This window comes from Macaca nemestrina, chromosome 16, assembly GCF_043159975.1.
Source record: "Macaca nemestrina isolate mMacNem1 chromosome 16, mMacNem.hap1, whole genome shotgun sequence".
Classification (NCBI taxonomy): domain Eukaryota; kingdom Metazoa; phylum Chordata; class Mammalia; order Primates; family Cercopithecidae; genus Macaca; species Macaca nemestrina.
This window is the reverse complement of record NC_092140.1, coordinates 100,837,896-100,861,622: the sequence shown is the minus strand read 5'-3', so window position 1 is coordinate 100,861,622 and position 23,727 is coordinate 100,837,896. Positions and strand designations below refer to the sequence as shown.

Sequence of the window (23,727 nt, the reverse complement as noted above, 5' to 3'; positions counted from 1 at the left end):
TTTACCGATTTTCCTGAAAGTAAGTTTGTAATTTACAAATTTCCTTGACCAGATGTGACCAACCATCTTAATTTGCTGAAACGGCGGGATTTCCCAAGATACGGGACTTTCAGCTTCAAAATCAGGAAAGCCCTTGGCAAACCGGGAGGAGCTGGTTATTCTACTAATTAAAAAGTAAATAGTATTACTGTGTATGTGGAAAAGAAAATATAGTACACAGGGCCAGGCATGGTGGCTCACACCTGTACTATCGGTGCTTTGGGAGGCTGAGGCAGGAGGGTCACTGGAGTGAGACCCCGTCTCTAAAAAAAGAAAGAAAATACAGCACACAAGCCCTGTTTGTGGGACCTCTGTCTGAGCAAACACGTGGCTTTTGTGGACCTTTCTGTGTGCACCCCACGAACACGGAGGCAGAGTGAGTGCCGTGGTTTGGTGACATGCTCAAGGTGCACACCTTGCGCTCTGAGTCCCTAAGACTCAGGTGAATAAGGTGATAAGGGACCAACTCAGGGAAAGGCAGGCTCTGCAGGAGACCTTCCAGGAGCCCTGTGGGTGGGGAGGAGAAGAGAGTTGCCCACATGAGAGGCAGTGCTTTGGGAGGACCCCCCGGGAGCACCCTTTGACTCTTCTCCCTTCTCTCCCTTGCTGGACTCCCCATCACCATCCCGTAACACTTGACTCCCAAGCGTCACCCCACAACACTGGACTCCTCCAACAGCAGGCAGCAGGGGCCATGGCGCTGCTCGGACTCCACTCCAGCCTCCCCTGCCACTCTAGGCTCCTCCTGCTGGTGACCCCAGCAGCAATGTCCTTCCTGTACACTGCTGTCTCCTGGACATTGGATAAAGCTCAACAGGACAGACATGCCGGAGAAAGCAAATTTTATCCCAAACACTACAGTCTCTCTTCAGAGAAGCCTTTGAAGGTGGGAAACATTACAGTAGACGGAACTGGAGGTTTTCATGAAGCCTGTGAAGAAATGCTGGGAAACTAGAGGAACAGAGAGACAAACAGCTCCTCTTTCCTTTTGTCTTTATTTTGATATTTGTTCTTGAACAGTCCCTTGTTTATTATCCTATGGTGTGTATTCCGTCCCCATGATGATGCCTACCGCAGAGCCAAAATGTGAAATGAGACTCATTGTCCACCGCAGATGTGCTGCTAGAGGCTGGCGGGGCAGCGGTGAGGGAGGGAGACGCGTCAGCTGAGCCCATGACAAAGGGATGCTCTGTGTGTTGTTTACCATGACCTTCACGAGAGTCCAGATGGGGAGCTGCACACTCAAGGTCTGAAATCCACAACAAGGGAGATTCTAGGCAGAGAAGAGGAGAACGCAGTTGAGCTTGGAGAGATGAACTGGGTTGGAGTTCAAGGAGAGACGTAGTACTTCACTGTGGGCGGAGTCATTCGCTGAGCTGAGAACAAGGGCTTGTTCTTGGGCGGTTAACACATAACAATGTCTTCTGGAGACAACAGATGCTTGAATCTTATTACTACTTAAGCTGATGTAAGATTTATATTAGCTTGGTGTAAGTGTGTCACTAGAATAACATTTTTTACTTCCATTTTAATTTTGAAGTTGAACTGGAAACAATTGTGAAAACAAGCATGAAATTAATTTCTTTATAATCTCTCAGTAGTAATATGACATCAGTATCAATAGAGCTCATATTGAAGAACTATTTGACTCAAAAACAATTATGTGTCAGGCACTATGTTAATCTTAGAGAATTCACATAGTCATCTCCTAGTAAAATAAGCACTCTATTTAATTTTATTCCTTATTTAGTTGTCTGCATTCCTGACTGAGCTGAAAATTTCACAGGAATAGGGATCAAATCTGTCTGTATCCTTTATGGCTTGCACAGTACCCAGCAATCATATAGTAGCCACTCAATAAATACTTGTTCAATGTATGAGTATATGAATGGACATAGTTCATATGAGGCATGATCTCTGCCTTTAAATTGTGCAATCTCATAAAGAAAACAAATATAATCTTTAAAAAATCCATACAAAACAGACTGAATTAATTGACAAACAGATAATCACATTCATTCATTTATTCGGTCAACAAATATTTATGGCCAGGTGAGTTGGTTCACGCCTGTAATCCCAGGACTTTGGGAGGCCAAGGTAGGCAGAGCGCTTGAGCTCAGGATTTCAAGACCAGCCTGGGAAACACGGCAAAACCCCATCTCTACAAAAAGATACAAAAATTAGCCAGGCGTGATGGTGCACATCTGTAGTCTCAGCTACTCCAGAGGCATATGAAAAGATACTCCACATCATATGTCATATGTCATCAAGGAAATGCAAATGAAAACAATGGTGAGATGCCACTACGTATTTATTAGAATGGCTAAAGTCCAGAACACTGACAACACTAAATGCTGACAAGGATGTGGAGCAACAGGAACTCTCATTCATTGCTGGTGGGAATGCAAAATGGTACAGCCAGGTAGGGAGACAATTGGACAGTTTCTTATAAGACTAAACATATTCTTATCATACAATCCAGCAATTGTAGTTCTTAGTATTTACCCAATGAATTAAAAGCAATACATTTATGTCCACACAAAAACTTGCACACAAATGTTTGTGGCAGCTCTATTCATAACTGCTAAAACTTGGAAGCAACCAAGGTGTCCTTCAGTAAGTGAATGGACAAATAAATTGTGGTCCCTCCAGACAATGGAATATTATTCAGGACTAAAAAGAAACGAACTAAACTATCAAGCCATGAAAAAACATGGAGGAACCTTAAATGCATATTACTAAGTGAAAGAAGTCAATCTGAAAAAGCTGCATAATATATGATTTCCAACTATATGATACTCTGGAAAAGTCACAACTATTAAAAAAATTTTTTTTTAAATGGGAGGAAGGAACGAACGAATAGGTAGAGCCCAGGATTGTTAGGATAGTGAAACTGCTTATATGGTACTACAATGGTGATTACATGTCATTGTACATTTGTCCAGCCCCATAGAATGTTCAATACCAAGGATGAACTGACGTTAACTATGGACTCTAGGGGATAATGATGTGTCCATGGAGGCTCATCGGTTGTAACAAATGTACCATTTTCTTGTGGGATGTTGATAGTAAGGGGAGGTTTGGTGGGATGGGGCGGCAGGAGGTATATGGGAACTCTCTGTATCTTCAACTCAATTTTGCTGTGACTTTAAAGCTACTCTAAAAAAATAGTCTACTAAAAATGTATAGTGAGGAAATATATACAAATCAATAATTTCTATTCAGTAAATATTACCATAAATAAAATGAAAATTATAACACTATAAAATACATTTACGTTTTAAACATTTAAAAATAGAAACACGTTAAAACATAATATGTTGAAATTATAATATTATAACATTTATTTTCACTGTTCCAAATGTAATCTCCCCAACCCCACAACATTTGCTTCAACACAAACAACTTTTCCCCATACCATCAACATCAACTGGTCTTCATGTCCCCATGGAGAGGGCAGCTAAGAAGCTCAGCAGGATTCAGATCTCATTCATGTTATCCTCTGGATCCAGAAGGAAGAGCACCTCTCCCCTGTGCTAGTCCCAGCATCCATTGGTTTTCCTGTCCTGGCTGGAGGGGCCTGTTACAAAGTGCTTCCTTTGGTTACGGCATTCGTGAGCTTTCTGGGCATTGTTTTGTTTTTGATTGCAGAGCAGGTGTAGCTTCTCACTGTAGGCAGCTAATAACTTCACCTGTTTCCCATCTGCCTTCACCGCTCTGAGTTTAACCTCTTACCGATGGGAAGAAAGTAGCAAATCAGGAAGCCCAGGCTGCCCGTGTGGAGGGCACATCGCTGGCTGTGGTTTCATGTGTCTCTGACAATAACCAGAGGTGGGTTTACTTTCCTCCTGAGTTTTTTGTTTTGTTTTTTGAGATGGAATCTCGCTCTCTCTCCCAGGCCGGAGTGCAGTGGTGCGATCTCTACAGATCACTGCAACCTCCGTCCCCCAGGTTCAAGCAATTCTCCTAACTCAGCCTCCGGAGTAGCTGGGATTACAGGCATGCGCCACCACACCCAGCTAATTTTTGTAATTTTAGTAGAGACGGGGTTTTGCCATGTTGGCCAGGCTGGTCTCAAACTCCTGACCTTAGGTGATCCACCTCGGCCTCCCAAAGTGCTGGGATTACGGGTGTGAGCCACCACGCCTTGCCCTGAGTTCTTTATACCTGGGCTCCAAGTTGCTTAATTCATCACACTAGGAGCATGAAGCTCGATCAGAACACCTTTGTTTTCATCCTTTCCTAGTTCATCAAAACTTGCTGCTGCCACTACTCGGAGGCTCACGAGGATTGAGGGGCTGTGCTCTCATTTCAGATGTTCTTCCAGGTTACTACCAATGCCATTCCTCCTGCATGCTCCCCCACACGGCAAACTGTCCTCCATCAGAGCTCTGAGAGCCACAACTCCAGCGGTGCCTTCTAAGCCCCAAGTCAGAAAAGTTATGGCCCAAAGTCTGCAGCTAGCTATGACAAAGATGGGATTCTGTCCAGCACCCAGAAACTTTTGTGCCACCAAATTGTTCTGTTTCTCCAATCATTAGACTCTTTCACGTTCTTTGAACAGTTCCCATCAAAGTAAGTCATGAATGGGTCACTTCTTTGTATCAAATATTGATTCTCCTTTGTCTCCTGAGAGCAGAATGTTTTCCTGGATAAATTGCTTTCATCTTGCCACTCTATGTGTTTCAATGACCTATTGCTGAATAACAAATCACCGTGAAACATCGTGACTCAAAGTAACACTTCAGTGATTTCCCATGGTCCTGTGACCTGCGTGGGTGGCTCTTCATGGGTGTCCCCATGGATTGCTCACACCAGTGTGTCTGTCTTGGGGCTGGGCTGGCCAAAAGGACCATGAAGGTGTCTTGTACATCTGAGGGCTGGGTGCTGGCTGTACGCTGGAGATCATGGGTTCGCTCCCCACCCCAGGTCTCTCTGTCCCCGTGTAGTGTCTCATCCTCCAGGGTTCCCCGTGTTGCTGCTGTCTCCAGGAGAACAGTTTGGGCTTCCTCACCCCATGGTGGCTGGTTTCCAAGAGCACGAACATGAAGCTTCCAGGCTTTCCCAAGAACTGGCACAGAGATTCTGCATTCTATTAGCCAAGCGAGTCACGAGGCCAGTGCAGATTCAAGGGGAGGGGAAGCCGCTTGTACCTCTCAGTGATAGAAGTGGCAAAGAATCCTTAATCCACCACACTGTGCCACAGTCCTGCCCTCAAACTCACTCCCAAATGGCAAAGAGTAAACAATCATCTTTCTGGTGTCACGCGCTTCTTCACCAGATGTTCCTGTGTCTCCTCATGTGCTTGCGTTCAGGCTTGGGGCAGCTTTCAGGAGCCCTGAGTGAAGTTCACCGAACAGACCTTTGCAGAGCCCAACACAGAAGCATGTTAGTTAGCAGTGAATAAACGCCTCGACTTCTTCCTGCCTCCACTGCTTCTTCAGGTGACTGACAATTCCATCTGACTTAGGCACCAGGTTTGTTCCCAGCTCAGAATGCCTTTGAGTCAGAGAAGTTCTGCCGTGGTGTTCGTCACCCGTGTTCCAGCTGCTTCAGTAGACCTGTGCGACGGAGATCAACTCTGGTGGCTGCCTCCTCTCATGCTGAGGAAGGCCTTGGGATGGAGCATTTTCTGCGTCAATGTGGCCAGGCCACCAGATATTTAGTCAAACACCAGTCTTGATGTTGCTATGAAGGCATTTTTAGATGCGATTTATAGTTAATCAGTAGACTTGAGTAAAGCAGATGCCCCTCCCTAATGGGGTTGGGCCTCATTCAATCTGTTAAAGGAGTTAAACAATGGAGGCCTCCTGAAGAAGAGGAACTGCTACCTCCAGACTGCCCCTGCACCTGAGCTACATCAACTCTTGCCTGGGTCTCCTGCCCCACGAAATTTGGACTTCCCAACCCCCACAATCACATGAGCCAATTTCTTTTTGAGTGTGTGGGGATGGGGTTCTGGAAAAGGGTCTTGCTCTGTCACCCAAGCTGGAATGCAGTGGCACAATCTCAGCTGGAGTGCAGTGGCACAATCACAGCTTACTGCAGCCTCCACCTCAAGGTTCGAGCAATCCTCCCTCCTCAGCCTCCCGAGTAGCTGGGACTACAGACATGTACCACCACACCCAGAAAATTTTTGTATTTTTTTCGTACAGACAGGGTTTTGTCATGTTTCCCAGGCTGGTCTCAAATTCCTGGGCTCAAGCAATCCACCTGCCTCAGCCTCTTGAAGTGCTGGAATTATAAGCATGAGCCACTGCACCCAGTCCAATTTCTTAAAATATATCCCTCTCTCTATTACACCCATCCTGTCAGTGTAGAGTGTTTCAGATATGTGTGGCTGTTTCTCTGGAGAACCCTAATTAATGCGGGCCTTGCAGTGCCCTCCAGGTGGGAGAACTGGGTGGGTGGGAGGCTCAGGGAGCTGAAGTTGGAGACATGGCCCCCAAGTGGTCCTCCCTAAGCTCCACCAGAGGCAGGAGTAAAAACAGACCTGGCAAGAAACAGCACCAATGTAGAGAAAGGTCCAATGCACATCCTGAGTGAGGGGCTGAGGGAGCTGGAGGGACAGAGGGCCTGGACCCTGCTGACTTCAGCATCCCAGGGCTCCTGCCCTGAGCACGCATCCTCCGCCTCCCATCCAGTGTGCTCAGAGGATCTGTTCAGCAGAGAAAAACTGTGAATAGAGAGAGCATAGTTTGTTTGGCATTCAGGCTCTTTTTTTATTAATAATATTTATTCACCACGAAGTGCCAGGCGTTCTGAAAGACTACCATGTATCAGTGAGCTTCTGTTACAGTAGTGATTCATAACCAACAACCCCAGATCTCAGTGGGCAGGAACCAAAAACAGTTCTCCCTCACAGACACGCGCCTTCCCTCACGGCCACGCTCCTATTTCATTCTCCACATGGAAATATTCCTGGCACTCAGAACTACTTTGCATACCTGCTGTGCTCTCCTAGGAAAGGCTGGGAATTTGGCTTCATTTTGTCATCTGAGGCCCTGTATCTCCTCAGTTGTAGGTCACTTGACCAGCTGTGTTCAGCAGAACCATATGAAGCAGTGGGTAAAATCACCGCCAAACCTCTAAGTGAGGCCAGACACGTGCCGTTTCTCCCTTTTCTTTCATTGCCGGGTGCAATCATGTGTTCAGTATTCCAAAGAATTGGCTGCTAACTCACACATTTTCAGGGCAATAGTAGCAGTTCCTATGCTGGGTTCATATGTGATTACTGCAATTACTATTAATAATAGCCCACACATCATCCGAATGCCTGACGTGCTCTCAGCGTGACCCCCAGCCTGCAGTGTGGGGTATGCTGCTTCAGAGCGCTGTTTGTGCCTATGCATGTGTATCTACACATCCGCACATGTGCACGGTGAACCCTTGCTCAGCTGTGAGATGGCCTGTGCCAGTCCCCATCTGGCCATCCTTTCTGAACCCTCCATCCTCTGGGTAATTTCCGGTACCCAGGCATTCCCTGGTGTTCTGGCAGAGTGGATCTTTGGGCTTCAGAGATGACAACTATCACGACTACCACTGCTGGGTGAATACGTATGAGACGAAGATCCTTACACGTGAACTCTCTTGCTTCATTCTCATCATAGCGCATTGAGGTAGGTGTTGCTATTCCCATTTATGAATGAGAAAACCTGAGGCTAGAAATGGTAATTCACTTACCCAGAGCTGGATGTGAGTTAGGGCAGGTCCCAAGACTCTCATCAGCGTCAGAAAATAGAAGTCTTTCCATCCACTTTAGTACAGTCTCATTTCTGTAATTAAAAATGTCCAATTTCCTGCAACAGTTGAATCTCCAACTTAATTTAAAGGGACGTGCTTCTCCAGACAGATTTGGTCTGTAAATACCAATTTACACTAAAAGGAACCAGGGCTCCTTGGAGAAATGATTGGTGTCAGAGTTGGGGCAGAAAATGTACAAGATGAGCCTAAAATTTCTTGACCCTGAAGGCAAGGAAATAATCAGACCACATCTTCAAAACAACACAGGACCCAGCCTGAAGGTGCACCAGCTCACCAAAGAGGAAAACCTGACCATCATAAAAAGCAAGATGATGGCAATCAAATACAGAAAAAACTCATGGGCTTACAGTAACACTAAATCAAACAAAATACCAAACTTATCAGCTCCCTTTGGAGGCTGCCGGACACCTACACATTATTCTGAAAATGGGTATATAACAGAGAAGAATCCAGCATTATTCTGATGTTTGTTTGTTCGCTTGTTTGTTTGTTTGTTTTTGAGACAGTGTTGCTCTGTCGCCCAGGCTGGAGTGCAGTGGCACCATCTCGGCTCACTGCAACCCCTGCCTCCCAGGTTCAAGTGATTCTCCTGCCTCAGGCCCCTGAGCAGCTGGGACTACAGGAGCCTGCCACTACACCCGGCTAATTTTTGTATTTTTAGTAAAGATGGGGTTTCAACATGTTGGCCAGGCTGGTCTGGAACTCCTGGCCTCAAGTGATTTGCCTGCCTTGGCCTCCCAAAGTGCTGGGATGACATGTGCGAACCACCGTGCCCAGCCCTATTCTGCTTTTCATATACAGACTGCATTTCAGAGTAACCAAACAGTCAATAGGGGAAAATTCTGCTTAATAGAAGAACCCACCTAATTGATAGCAAAGTAATTACATTGTTAGAAAATCACAATTTTGCAACCCCCGAAAGAAATAGTGGAGCTTCACGGCAATCATTAGTGGCTGCTAAAATCTATCGGGAGAAAAGCCATGTGCTAAGAGGCCTATCCCATGAATGAAAGGCAAGGGTCCTGTTTAGACCCTGATTTGAATAAACCTGCTGAAAAATTCATTTCTGAGTCCAGCGGGGAAATTGAACACGGACTGCCTATTAGATATTAGATATTACAGGAATAGTATTAGTTCGGTTGGGTGTGATAATGTTATTGTGGTTATGGTTTTTCTTTTAATATCCTTATCTGTTAGAGACATATACTGAAATACATACCAGTAAAGTGATGCAATGTCTGGGATTTGCTTTAAAATACTCTAGGAAAAATAGTACCAGGGCAGAATAGATAAAATGTAAAAGGCAGAATACTGATAATCGTTGAGAGTAGGGGATGAGTGAATGGGGGTTCATTACTATAGTCTTTTTGTATATATGTGAAAATTTTCATAATAATTAAAAAAAAATTTTATAATGTTAAAGCATCTCCCAGCTTGCTGCTTCTTTGGGCTGGAAGGTATAGAGGGAAAAGAGGGGTTCCCGTTTCTCCATAAGTTTTCCATCTCCTCCTTACCCAGTGTTCCAAAGGAAAAGTAAGGATAGGAACTTCCTCACCCAACAGGTGCCTTTGTGATCAAAGGTTGGTGTTTTCTGGGCCTGGGAGAGGTCATAGCTCCTTTTCCTTCGGGGTTGGGTGGATTTTACTTTATTTTGTGGAGACTCTCCTTTACTGGGGCTCTCCCACCCACAGGTCTCCTAGCGTGGGCATCAGCTCCTCTGGCTGGCCACTGGTTATCTCCCCCTCCCCACCCCATTGCCCCATGCATTTGGGTTTCCAGCCTGGCCTTCTCAGATGTCAGCCATTTACGATGGCTTTGGGTGGGTTCCCTCTTCCATGGAGACCACACCTCATCCTAGCCCAGTGGCTCAGCAACGGAATTGACTTCTGGGTCTCCTCATTTGTTTCCTTTCCAAATCATCTCCTAAGAGATACAAATAGGGACACTTGACTGGGGTGGTATCTGGCGTCATGAGTGGGAACAACAGCAGATCCTGTCACCTTCTGGGGACTGGTGCCATTTCTTGGCTCAGGTTGTCAGTAGAGGAACCCATCCACCCTCCTATCTACCCATCCTCTCAGTCTTGTGTGCAACAGGCTTCCCCAGGCTAAATCCACCACTGTGGGCCTGTTCCAGGAGGTCTGGGGGTGTGTTGGTGTCTGCTACACCAGTCAGGGAGCTTTTGGCAGCAAGTAACAGAAAACATGACTAAGAGCGGCTAAAGCAAAGGGGGTTGTTATTACATATACTAAGTATAGAAGAAGACAGTTCTGGCCGGGCATGGTGACTCACGCCTGTAATCTCAGCATTTTGGGAGGCCGAGGCGGGTGGACCACGAGGTCAGGAGAGCGAGACCATCCTGGCAAACACAGTGAAACCCCATCTCTACTAAAGATACAAAAATTAGCCAGGCATGGTGGCAGGCGCCTGTAGTCCCAGCTACATGGGAGGCTGAGGCAGAAGAATGGTGTGAACCCGGGAGGCAGAGCTTGCAGTGAGCCGAGATAGCACCACTGCACTCCAGCCTGGGTGACAGAGCGAGACTCCATCTCAAAAAAAAAAAAAAAAAAAGGAAGAAGAAGAAGACAGTTCCATATTGATCCAGTGATTTGGTGGTATTGAGGCTCTGCATTGCATCAGTTTCTCTGCTGTCTCTGTATTTTCTCCTCTTGGTCACAAGGTGGCTGCCACAGTTCCAAGCATCATGTCCTCACATGAAAATATGCCAAGGCAGGAAGGAAAGGGTAAATCCTCTTCATGGACCTCTATTTTCAACAGAATGGAAAACCTTTCACCAAATTCCCCAACAGACTTTACATTTCACTGGCCAGAATGGGGCCCCATATCCCCACTCCCCACTGCCCCAACCCAATCCCTCTCTAAGGGGACTGGGATTCTCATGGTGGGTTTAGACTAATGATCTTTCCTGTGGAACTGCTTCCATCTTCCCTCAATCAGCCTATCCCAGAACAAAATTGGGAGTCTGTTAGCAAGGGAAAGGCGGGGACTGGCTGTTGGTGAGCCGCCACACTGTCACCACAGGCACCAAACACCACCTACTTCCACCTCCTAGCGCTGCCCAAGGCAAGTTCTAAGACCGCATTCATCAGTCCTTCTGAGTTGAAATCAGTCATGTACGTGACTGAGGTGACAGGAACGAAGCTGAGTTCTCCAGTGTGAAGAGGTTTGTTCTTGCCTCACGGGCCCTGACGTGCCGAATAAGCTGAACGCCGAACAAGCCGAACGAAGAGTGGGAAACAGGCCCGGTGCTACTCCAGGACATGAGCTCCGGGGCTGCAGGGCGGGGCTCCAGCCATGCCCCTTCACTGGGCAACACTGCCAGTCTGGCTTTGCATGTGCCTCAACTTCCCCGGATGGAAGCCTGGGTCTGCTGAACCAGGGAGGCGGGAATGGATGGAGTCAGGGCAGGGGAAAGCGTGGGGGGTTGTGGCACTCAGCTAAGGACCAACACGGCTGTGACACAACAACAAAACACAAACAGCCTTTAGCGTACATACAGGGAGCAGTGGGGACAGAAGGTGAAAATCCACCGGAACAGTGTGATCGAGGGGTGTAGGAATCTACAGCGCCTGCAGATGTGGCTGCCAGGACGCCCTGAGGAGCGGACTCAGAGGGCAATGAGATGAGAGTTGAATCCAGAAGGAAGGGAGAGAAAACAGTGAGTGGAGGTAGAGAGGGTGGGGAGGGACTGCAAAATGGGGGAGGGAAAAGGGTCCTTTCCCCTGGGTTTGCAGGTTCACTCTTAGAGGCTGGACTTCTCTTTGTTTTCTCCTGAAAGGAAGTTAGTTAGGGGGAACTTATGTCCACGTTAAGAGGCTGGTGGTGGGAGAGCCCCAACGAGCGTCTCTAAACTAGTTAGTTTCTGACGATCACTGAAGCAGGTTATAGTGTGGCTTGTTTTCATTAGTTTGAATATCCATGCTCTGGGCTTGGGGATGAATTTAACTTTCACCACTGTCATACACGAATCAGACCCTCCTCTTGGGGAGTCTGAATGTGAAATACAGAGAGTTAGAAAATAGGGTCAGTAAAGCGGAAGGGAAGGCAGGAGCAGAGCCCTGGAGACCCCGGAGCCTGGGAAAGCATTGAGGCGAAGAAGCAGCGGCCACAGGATCCCTGGAGAAATAAGTCATGTCCGGGTGGAGAGGGAGTGCCAGTACCAGGCAGGGGAGCGGTGCTGAGACACAGAAGGGAGGCCAGTGCTCCTGCTACCCCAGGAACCACACAGCCCCGTCCCTACAGCTGCCCTGCACTCAGAATGAGAAAGCTTCCCTCTATCCTCCTGACCCCTGCCAGGTGACACATCCCTCATTTCTTTATTTCCTCATGTGTCCCTTTAATAAACCCTCCTTACTTAAAGTAACCAGATAAGTACATTTCTTTGACTCTAAAAGAGCTCATTAAGATCATCATCCTGTACTTGCTTCTCCATTTTGATCCTGAATCAATAAGAACATTTTTCCCATGGTGAAATATATTCCAGTTTTCTTTTCATGAATGTCGTCATTGCTGGGACTTTGGTATGCATGGATGGTGCCTGTGTGTGGACAAAAAAATAAATTCAGTAGTTTATTCACTCACCACGCATGTTTTTAACACGCACACCGGGTGCCAGGTGATTAAGCTCCAGAGGTGAAGAAGATGGTATTAAAGGGTTATGATTCTATCTAGAATATTTTATGCCTCAGAAAAGAGCGTAGAAAAAACTGAAACCAAAGACAAAGGAACTATGGAGGAAGACAGATTTAAAAGACATTCACTGGCTTAAGGAAGAAGAAAAGAGAAAGGATCACAAGCCCATCCGTCTCTGTGGGGGACAGGAAAGCAATGAAGGTCCATCCATATGTGCACAGCACATGTCCCTCAGTGCCACTTGGTCCTCTCCAGGGTGATGGCTGTCCTCAGGGGCAACGTGAAAAGTCTCCTGCCAGCACCCCGATGCACAGCCCCCTCCACCCTGGTGCTTCCATCATCCGAGTCTCTGTCCGCAGGTGCGGCACCAGCATCGGGGATGCTGCCTGCCTGCTGGGAAACAGCAGCTAGGTGTGTGGCTTTTAAGATTGAAAAGATAGGCCAGGCGCAGTGGCTCACACCTATAATTCCAGCATTTTGGAAGACTGAGGCAGGTGGATCACCTGAGGTCAGGAGTTCGAGCCCAGCCTGGCCAACATGGTGAAACCCTGTCTCTACGAAAATTACAAAAATTAGCCGGGTATGGTGGCGCGCACCTGTAGTCCTCAGGAGGATGAGGCAGGAGACTCGCTTGAACCTGGGAGGTGGAGGTTGCAGTGAGCTGAGATTGCACCACAACACTCCAGCCGGGGCAACCAGAGCAAAACTCTGTCTCAAAAAAAAAAAAAAAAAAAAAAAAAAAAGAAAAGAAAAGAAAAAAAGAAAGAAAATTGAAAAACAATAAAGGTGTATGTGTCCAAGTGTGACTATTAACAGCACTGTAAAGGATGTATCTGAAAGAGCCATCTAGACAGGTGTGCTTTTGCATGCCAGGGTTTCAGAGGTCATTCAAGGAAAGGAAAGGAACCACACTTGTGTGTCAGACACCAGGTCTGTGCCGGAATGAGACAGCGCGGAAGCACCTGCTGCTCACATTTAGAACAATAGAGGAGTTGGGGTGGGGGGCAGGTGTGCAGCAGCTCATTGGCTGCCTGATTCAAGGCCGAAATCAAAGGCTGGATGCCTTTGCACTTCACTTACATGGTTTTCTTTTTAGAAAGTGGTGTCACCTGGAAATCCAATGATTCGTGCACTCTCTCAGAATCTTTCCAACCTGCTGTGAGAAATGTGCGCTAAGTGCACTTTTAAAAAGGAGTCAAGAACAATTTTTCTTACTGCAGTAGTCTGACTTCACACTCGAATAATGATCTTATGCTCACCTTGACTGTTTTCATGTCATCGCTGCCTGGACTCACATACTGCATGGGAACTGCTCAAAGACAGTAGCAGCCACTGAGTAGTTTGTGAAATGCTTCATTCCACACCACCCTCGATGACCCTGCTCTTATTAGTACAAGTGAGAACCATCACCGCCGGCTTGAACCCACCCACGAAGAAACACGGGCTCGGGAGGGGAAGCACTGGGTAGGAAACAGAGCCTTGACTTTCAACTCACAAGCCACGGGCCTTCAAAGAAATTAACCTAATAATCTGAATAAAACATAATAAAGCAAAAAAGTAAAGTTTTTGGATAAAGACTGTGGATTTTTTTGACTCTTCATACTAACACAATTCTCACCCCTCTGGCTGAGTTCACCTGACCCAAGACTGCAGAGCTTTGCTTCACTTCTTCCAGGAGTGCACAAGACCTGTGAGGCTGAGTGTCTCGAGGAGTGACTAGGAGATTGGTCCAGTCCTGTTTGCTCATGTATGTTATGTATTGATACCAAGGATACTCCTTTCTGTCAGATGGAAAGAGTCATTGATCTACAGGAACAAGAGCCCCCTTCTCCTCCCTGGCCATGCTACCCGATGCCCATAAGTACTCCACAGTCTCCAGCCAGAGGCACATCTCACTAGGGGCTTGTCCAATTATCTGGATAGCAAAGGGAGAAAAACAAACCACCCATCACCCACAAAATAGATCTTCCAACTGCTGCTTTTAGAAAAGCTCTTTGGACCCTTTTCACAAGATGGCACCGAGGGTGAAGAAGGAAGCTTCTGCCCCTCCTAAAGCCAAAGCAAAGGCTCTGAAGGCCAAGAAGGCAGTGCAGAAAGGCATCCACAGCCACTAAAAAGGAAGAAAGAAGAAGGAAGAAGAGGAAGAGGAAGAAGAGGAAGAGGAAGAGGAAGAGGAAGAGGAAGAAGAAGAAGAAGAAGAAGAAGAAGAAGAAGAAGAAGAAGAAGAAGCAGCAGCAGCAGCAGCAGCAGGAGGAGGAGGAGGAGGAAAGAAGAAGAAGAAGAAAGAAGAAGGAGGAGGAGGAAAGAAGAAGAAGAAAGAAGGAAGAAGAAGGAAGAAGAAGAAGGAAAAAGAAAGAAGAAGGAAGAAGAAAGAAGTAAGCAGCAGCAGCAGCAGTGCACACTAGTCCAAGACACTGCAACTCTGAAGATAGCCAAAATATCCTTGGAAGAGTGCCCCCAGGAGAAACAAGCTTGACTACTATGCCGTCACCAAGTTTCTGCTGACCACTGAGTCCGCCATGAAGACAGAAAACAGCAATACACTGGTGTTCATTGTGGATGTTAAAGCCAACAAGCACCAGATCAAACAGGCTGTGAAGAAGCTCTATGACATTGATGCGGCCAAGGTCAACACCATGATTCGGCCTGATGGAGAGAAGAAGGCATATGTTCCACTGCTCCTGAAGACCATGCTTTGGATGGCCCACAAAATTGGGATTATCTCAACTGAGTCCTGCTGGATATATATATATTATATATATTATATAATATATATATTACATATATATTTTATATATAATATATATTACATATATATATAATAAATATATATTACATATATATTTTATATATAATATATATTATATATTTTATATATATTATATTATATATATTATATATAATATATGTATAAAATTTCACCAGAAAAATAAATAAATAAATAAAAGCTCTTACAGGCCGGGTGCGGTGGCTTACACACTTTGGGAGGCCAAGGCTGCTGGATAACCTGAGGTCAGGAGTTTGAGACCAGCCTCACCAACATGGTGAAACCCCGTCTCTACTAAAAATACAAATATTAGCCTGGTGTGGTGCTGTGTGCCTGTAGTCCCAGCTACTTGGGAGGCTGAGGCAGGAGAATCGCTTGAACCAGGGAGGCGGAGGTTGCAGTGAGCCAAGATGGTGCCACTGCATTCCAGCCTGAGTGACAGAGTGAGACTCCATCTCAATGAATAAATAAATAAATAAATAAATAAATAAATAAATAAATCAGCTCTTACATTTGCCTGGTTGACGCTGTGGCTACGTCACCACCGCTCTGCCTGGCACAGTGCTTGGCCCCTAGGAGAGATTCAGTAAGTATTTGTTGAGTGAGCGATTCACACTGCACGGCCTCTGTCCATCTGCACACGGTTGTCCCAGCTCACTTTACCTGCACTGCCCCTCTAAGTAAGACCACTTGTGCAGGACCAGTGCAGGATACAGGTGTCTCACCACCTGGGGCCGGAACTGCAAGGAGCATGGAGGTCCTACAGGATGGGCCAAGCTTCCAGAGGTGGTGTGGATAGCAGGAGCTCCATAGAGACCACACCAGCATCGTCTCTTCTATTTCCACTTTTAGAATAAATGAAGTCACTCTCCTGCTTAAAACCTTCCAGGAATTTCCCCCTTTTTCTTAGGGTGATCAAGTCTGAATTCCTTAACCCGGTCTACCTACCCCTCGCGGCTTCGCTCTTGACGCTCTGTCCTAACCCACTTCCCACCACTGTCCCCTTCATCCACTGGGCTCTGGCCACCTGGCTTCCAAGTGCCACCCGCTCGCTTGCTGACTCAGGCTCAGCCTGCTCCAGCTCTGCCCCCACCTCATCTGTCCTTCACAGCACTCTCTCCATTGGAAACAGATGCTCACCGATGTAAGCCTCTCCCTTCAGACCATGAGCTCCATGAGGCAGAACCTCATCCGTCTTGCTCATCATCATCCCCATGAGAGGCAAAGTAGCAAAAGCCAAGCCAAGCTTGTTCATTCAGCAGAATTTCACAACGCCCCTGACTCTGCGACGACATACAGCAGCTCTCCGAAAAGATGCTTTGAAGACAGAACAGGATAGAGCACGTGGCTCCCTGTGTCTCTTGCCAGAGTCACTATATTCCTTAAAAGATAAATGACCATAGTCCTTGCCTTTTCCTACACAACATGTCTGATGGGGTTAGGGATTATTCCTCTGTAATGTATAACCAGATGCGCTCTTACACCCAAACCTTGATGTGATTCCGTGTCAGTGTAACATCTGCACAAGTTTGATGTGATTTTTGCACATGCTGAATTTCCACCACCTGCATATAAGCTGTAGGCTGAAATACTGTGGTGGAGCATTTGACAGAACCTCTCTAAAGGGCTGCTTCTGGGCTCTAGGCTCCAGTCAGTAGACTTTTTGTGTATGTTTTATTTAAAAAAAAAATTTTTTTTTAGAGATGGGGTCTTGCTATGTTGCCCAGGCTAGTCTTGAACTCCTGGGCTCAAGTGATCCTCCTGCCTCAGCCTCCCAAAGTGCTGGGATTACAGATGTCAGCCACCATGCTTGGCCTAAGACCTTTGTTTTTTGGTTTTGGGTTTTTTGGGGGGTGGTTTTGAGACAGAGTGAAACTCTATCACCCAAGCTGGAGTGCAGTGGCACAATCACAGCTCACTGCACCCTTGAACTCCTGTGTTCAAGCAATCCTCCCACCTCGGCCTCCTGAGTAGCTGGGACTACAGGCATGCCCCACCATGCCCAGATACTTTTTGTATTTTTTGTAGAGTTGGGGTTTCACTATATTGCCCAGGCTGGTTTCAATCTCCTGGCCTCAAAGGATCCACCTGCTTTGGCCTCCCAAACTGTTGGGATCACAGGCTTGAGCCACCACGCCTGGCCTCAGCCTAAGACCTTTGAATAACACTAACTTTAAATCTTTAAAAGCTTGACTTTTTTTCATTAATTGGCACCCAGTAACATTACCTGTCACAGCGCAGATAAGCACTGAATATTGGAAGGAAGGGAAGGAAGAAGGTGGCGGGGTGGGGGGCAAGGAAGGAGGGAAGAGGAGAAGGGGTGGGAGGCAAAGACAGTGGGGGACGCTCCTTCCTTTAGGAAGGCCCCTCCTTCCTACCCATGGACTTACAGGTATCACAGAGACAGGCAGGGAGGAATTAGTGAATAGCCTCCAAAAGACGATTCATTTCTTTTTTTTTTTTTTTTTTTTGAGACGGAGTCTCGCTCTGCCGCCCGGGCTGGAGTGCAGTGGCCGAGATCCGGCTCACTGCAAGCTCCGCCTCCCGGGTTCACGCCATTCTCCTGCCTCAGCCTCCCGAGTAGCTGGGACTACAGGCGCCCGCCACCTCGCCCGGCTAGTTTTTTGTATTTTTTGGTAGAGACGGGGTTTCACCGTGTTAGCCAGGATGGTCCCGATCTCCTGACCTCGTGATCCGCCCGTCTCGGCCTCCCAAAGTGCTGGGATTACAGGCTTGAGCCACCACGCCCGGCAAGATGATTCATTTCATTACATCCCATGCTCTGCAAAGAAACAGTCATTTTAGGAACTTTTCTCATGAAATTATATTGGTTTTATGGTATTGACTGCATTTTAATATTAGTCTGTTTCATTAAAGATAAATGCTTTCAAAAGCTTCCCACTGGAAACATGCCCTGGCCCAGATAGCATTGTGCTAAGCCTCTTAAATAAGCCATTTCTATAAAATCACCAATTCCCTCATTCTGAGCATAATGATGTAGGCTTTCTGACAGAAACTCAAAGTCAGGCCTGTTGTCACTGGGTTTTTCTAGGTTTTGTTAAGAGGCCACCCCTCACGTGGACTGGTAAGGGGCATTTTCCAAACCTCCTGGTTTCGTGGAGAAGGTAAGTCTAACACCAGCGTTTAGTACTCAAGGACCTCGCCCTGTGCCAGCACTGGGAGAAGCAAGGCATGACTGGGTGAAGCTCTGCTTTGATCCACGTTCTGTTGTCCAACGGGTGGCCTCAGGTGGGGGCTTCCTTTCCTCTGTAAAGTGAGGACTATGATACTCCCCATCTCGGGCAGTGACAAGGATCAAGGGTCAGGATGCTGAGTGGCCCATGAAGAAGGCTCTGAAGACTGCGCGCGGTGATTCACACCTGTGATCCCAGCACTCTGGGAGGCTGACGTGGGCGGATCATTTGAGGTCAGGAGTTTGAGACCAGCCTGGCCAACAGGGTGAAACTCTGTCTCCAGTTAAAAAAAAAAAAAATTATCTGCGTGTGGTGGCAGGTGCTTGTAATCCCAGCTACTGGGGAGGCTGAGACAGGAGAATCCTTTGAACCTGGGAGGCGGAGGTTGGTTGCAGTGAGCCAAGATTGCGCTACTGCACTCCAGCCTGGGTGGCAGAGCGAGACTCTGTCCCAGAAAAAAAAAAAAAAAAGCCTTTGATATAAAAGTTGACTGTTCTCGTTCAAGAAACCATCCAAGTGCATCCTCACAGGAAACTGACAATGGATGTGCAAGTATGAGCGCCACAGGCACGTATTTGCTGCTGTACGATTCTCATTGTGCAGAGGAGGAGACTGAGGTTTAGCAGAGCGATGCTAAAAGACAACTGTGGGAAGTCACCCTGACAATGTCAGGTCCTGGGGCAAAGGCAGGATTTTCACCCATGGGCCTGTCCTTCCAGCCCATGCTGTCCCTCAGGTCTGGGTCTGGAAGGAGAAGACAGCCACAGCTGTGTGTCCCTGCACCAGAATTGCCTTAACCCATGCAAAGACAGGTGAGATACACTCAGCCCCTCCCCCAAATAAGCAGAGAGGAAGGCCTCCGCTCTCTCCACACCTGAGCTGCTGCTTTTCCAGAACCGTTCACACTGCAGGGAGGGAGGTGAGGACAAAATTGAACGGGACTCAGTGAATTCAGCCTGACAGAATCATGTCGGCGTCACCTTTAGCTATCGTTAGTGTTAGTGTATTTTATGTGTGGCCCAAGACAATTTTTCTTCTTCCAGCGTGGCCAAGGGAAAGCCAAAAGATTGGACACCCCTGCTTTATAGCAGGGGCCGGTCTCCCCCATGGCCCAGCGGTGCTTTTCTCTCTCCAAAAACAAGCAGCAGACAAGGCAGCGGGGTCCACATTTTCACACTGGCTCACGAGCTCTGCGACCTTGGGAATGTCACCTCATCTTTTTCATCTTCAGATTCCTTAACTATGAAATGAGAAAAACACATCCTGCTACACATAATCTAAAGGCTTATGGCGAAGATAGAATGGGATGATAAATGGTCCCATTCCTTACACATTTTGAAGGATTCCACACATGAAGTCTTTGGGCTTTGGGGTTTTTGGTCCAACAGTCTCTTTGTGGTAACAGAAGCTCAGGCAGCCCTGGCTCCCGTGGAGTGGCCCCAGGACCTTGGTCCAAGTCCTTGGAACCTGTCAGACTTTGTAACTGGACAGTAAGCACGTCCCCTCCCTGGGGTATTGCAAGGGCTAAATGAGAAGGACTGTGAGGAGCTGTGTAAAGTGTGAAACTCTACCCAAGGGTGAGATGTTATCACTCCCTCTTTAGGGGCAAGGTCTGTTTTTCTCCCTCGCATGGCACTGTAGTTGTCTAATTGTGTGACCCTAGGGCAGGAGGGAAAATTAGAACTATCTAAAGGTTTCAGGTCGTTTCCTTTCTGTTGTTTTTGTTTTTGTTTTTGTTTTTTTGATTTTAGAGACAGGATCTGACCCTGTCTTTCAAGATGGAGTGCAATAGCGTGATTATAACTCACTGTAGCCTTGAACTCCTGGGCTCAAACAATCCTCCTGCCTCAGCCTCCCAGTATGCTGGGATTACAGGCCTGAGCCACAGCACCCAGCCTCATGTCATTTTCAAATTCCATTTCAGACTCCCTCTCTTCCGTGCACAGTACTGATGCCAGTGAAGCAGAGTGGAAACCAGTGTTCATGACCACCGCCGCTCCCAATAGAGCCCGCCCAGGGCTGCACGTAGGCTTTCCAAACGCACGGGCACCAAGTAATCACAGTCACAGAGCTCTGACTTCCTGAGAGCAATTTCAGAAGGAAAATGTATGACTGATCAAATATTTCTGGAATACAGATTCTGCACATTTCGATTAAAAATAATATTTAGGAAATATTCCAGGCTTTTGGTTGAAAGTGAAACATGAGGGTCATAAATATCTCATCGAGCTCATTAGGCAGGCCACGGTCCTCATGCCACATCAAGTAGGGCTCAAGCTCTGGGCTTCATTCATCACATGACTCTGTGATTATCTCAAAACCAGCAGCGAGTCCCTTTGTGGGAGTGATGATTAAAGAAGACATTCATAACTAAGAAGTTTCAAAGCCCATCTGTGCTGCTGACATGTGAAGAAATGCTGGGTGTGTGCAAACTGAGAAAGTGGTGTTTGGACTCCCTCAGTAGCTGGGGCGTGGGGTGAAAACTATATTTGGAAAAGCGACGGTGTTGTGGCAGGATGGGTCCCACACTCACCCCCTCCCCCAAATAAGCAGAGAGGAAGGCCTCCGCTCTCTCCACACCTAAGCTGCTGCTTTTCCAGAACCGTTCACACTGCAGGGAGGGAGGTGAGGACAAAATTGAACGGGACTCAGTGAATTCAGCCTGACAGAATCATGTCGGCGTCACCTTTAGCTATCGTTAGTGTTAGTGTATTTTATGTGTGGCCCAAGACAATTTTTCTTCTTCCAGCGTGGCCAAGGGAAAGCCAAAAGATTGGACACCCCTGCTTTATAGCAACACAAAGCAGACTAAGACACCCCCCCATTCCAACAGTCTTGAATGAAAGCTTCCTTGCCATTTTTAACAAGTTCAGAATAATTCCTCTTTACCAGTTCCAATTCTACCCCAAAACTTAGTTGCAAGAATCCACCATCTGGTTCTGCTCGCAGTGTGGGAGGGGGATGGGAGCAGTCTGTCTCGGACCTACGAGGAGTCAGCTGGGAGCTGGGGCTGAGCAGCCACTTCCCCGATGGCATCTTCACTTCCACGTCTGGCACCTCGGGACTTCCTGGCCTCTCCCTCTCTTCCTGGCAGCTTCTCGTCCAGGGCTTCACACTGTGGCGTTTCCAGCATGGTAAGTGCAGGCTTTCCTGAGACATCTTCCTTGGGGTGGCAGCTGACATTCCTGAGTGAGTGTCCTAGCAGGGCCTGGAGAAACTGCAGAGCTGGAAGTCCCACATGTTACTTCTGCCACATGCTAGTGACTAACCAAGTCTCTGAGGATGGCTCAGAGTCAGAGGGAGGGAGGAACAGACTCCACTCCCAAAGGGGAGGTGGCTTGGTGGCTTACATACCCAGGGAAGGGAGGAATTGATGGTGGCATCTTAGAGACAAGCTACCCATCTACTGTCACCTGTTCCAGGTTTCGCTACTCTCAAAACAGGACACCTGGCTGGTCACAGTGGCTCACACCTGTAATCCCAGCACTTTGGGAGGCCAAAGCGGGTGGTCATCTGAGGTCAGGAGTTCCAGACCTACTGAACTTTAGTAGAGTCGGGTGAAACCCCGACTCTACTAAAAATACAAAAATTAGCCAGGCGTGGTGGTGTGCACCTGTAGTCCCAGCTACTTGGGAGGTTGAGACAAGAGAATCGCTTGAACCCAAGAGGTGGAGGTTGCAGTGAGCCAAAGATCATGCCACTGCACTCCAGCCTGGGCGACAGAGTGAGACTCCTTCTCAAAAAAAAATAAAAATAAAAATAAAAAATAAAAAATAAAAATAAAAATTAAATTAAAACAGGACACCCTGAGGAACTAACCCTGGAGTCACTGGCTTCTCTCTGACATTCCAAACTTCACAGTCACCTTATATTTTTAATAGTAGATGAGTTTCCAGCCTGAAATAGTTCCAGTGGTCAAAGCTCAAACAATTTGAGCAACAAAGTAAATAACATCGTATTCAGTTATAATCCAAACTACAAAATAAAAATCCATGAGTTCTCATGAGGCAGGAGAATAAGGATTAGGGTAACCAAGGGTTAAGGCATAAGCAAAAGAACAGCAGGCACAGCCAGTTCTAGGCAAGATTAGTCAGCATCCAGGCCACATCCTCACTCCTGTGATAAGACAGAAATTTCCACTTCAGCTTCTGATTGGCTGCGGGTCAAGTTTCCACTTCACCCTCTGATTGGTTGCGGGCCAATCCTTCATAGGGTGTAAGCAATTGGAGGCCTCTAAAGGGCACCTAGGAGTGTTACCATATTCTTTCAGCCTAATAAAAACCCTAAACATTGCAATTGATGAGGGAGCTCTTGAGCTGCTTTCTCAAGCTGACTCGCACTCTGTGGAGTAAACTTTCAATAAATCTGTGCTTTCACTACTCTGTTCTTTTGTTGCTTTGTTTGTGCTTTTTGTTCAATTCTTTGTTCAACACGCCAAAAACCTGGATGACTCACAGTCAAGACCTTCCATCTGGTAACACTGACTGATAAAATGAATGAATGAACGAATAAGTGAAGGAGATGAGACGACTATCCCATACAAAAGAATTCCAGAGAAAGCAGTGCTTCTCCCAGCATGGAGTTTGAGCTCTGAGAACAGACAGACTGCCTCCTGAAGTGGGTCCCTGACCCCCGTGTAACCTAACTGGGAGACACCCCCCAGTAGGGGCCGACTGACACCTCATACAGCTGGGTGCCCCTCTGAGACGAAGCTTCCAGAGGAAGGACCAGGCAGCAGTATTTGCTGTTCTGCAGCCTCCTCTGGTGCTACCCAGGCAAACAGGGTCTGGAGTGGACCTCCAGCAAACTCCAACAGACCTGCAGCTGAGGGTCCTGACTGTTAGAAGGAAAACTAACAAACAGAAAGGAATAGCATCAACATCAACAAAAAGGACATCCACACCAAAACCCCATCTGTAGGTCATCATCATCAAAGACCAAAGGTAGATAAAACCACAAAGATGGGGAGAAAGCAGAACAGAAAAGCTGAAAATTCTAAAAACCAGAGTGCCTCTTCTCCTCCAAAGGAACGCAGCTCCTCGCCAGCAACGGAACAAACCTGGACAGAGAATGACTCTGATGAGTTGACAGAAGTAGGCTTCAGAAGGTCGGTAATAACAAACTTCTCTGAGCTAAAGGAGGATGTTCAAACCCATCGCAAGGAAGCTAAAAACCTTGAAAAAAGATTAGACGAATGGCTAACTAGAATAAACAGTGTAGAGAACACCTTAAATGACGTGATGAAGCTGAAATCCATGGCACAAGAACTACGTGACGCATGCACAAGCTTCAGTAGCCGATTTGATCAAG

At 47.0% G+C, this 23,727-nt stretch overlaps 1 protein-coding gene across 2 annotated transcripts in view; it reads right to left on the bottom strand.

Annotated features, from left to right (window-relative positions):
* Window positions 1-1,048: 1,048 nt before the first annotated feature.
* Window positions 1,049-23,727, bottom strand: part of LOC105490231 (myotubularin related protein 6) — a 112,676-nt gene continuing 89,997 nt past the window's right edge. The window contains exon 15 of one of the 2 annotated variants that reach the window (XM_071081523.1): window positions 1,049-1,312. In XM_071081523.1, coding sequence (XP_070937624.1) covers window positions 1,076-1,312 — 237 coding nt within the window. In that variant the 3' untranslated portion in view covers window positions 1,049-1,075. Of the gene's footprint in view, window positions 1,313-15,741; window positions 15,796-23,727 lie in introns of those variants that run through there. The other variant, XM_071081525.1, reaches the window with a different exon arrangement.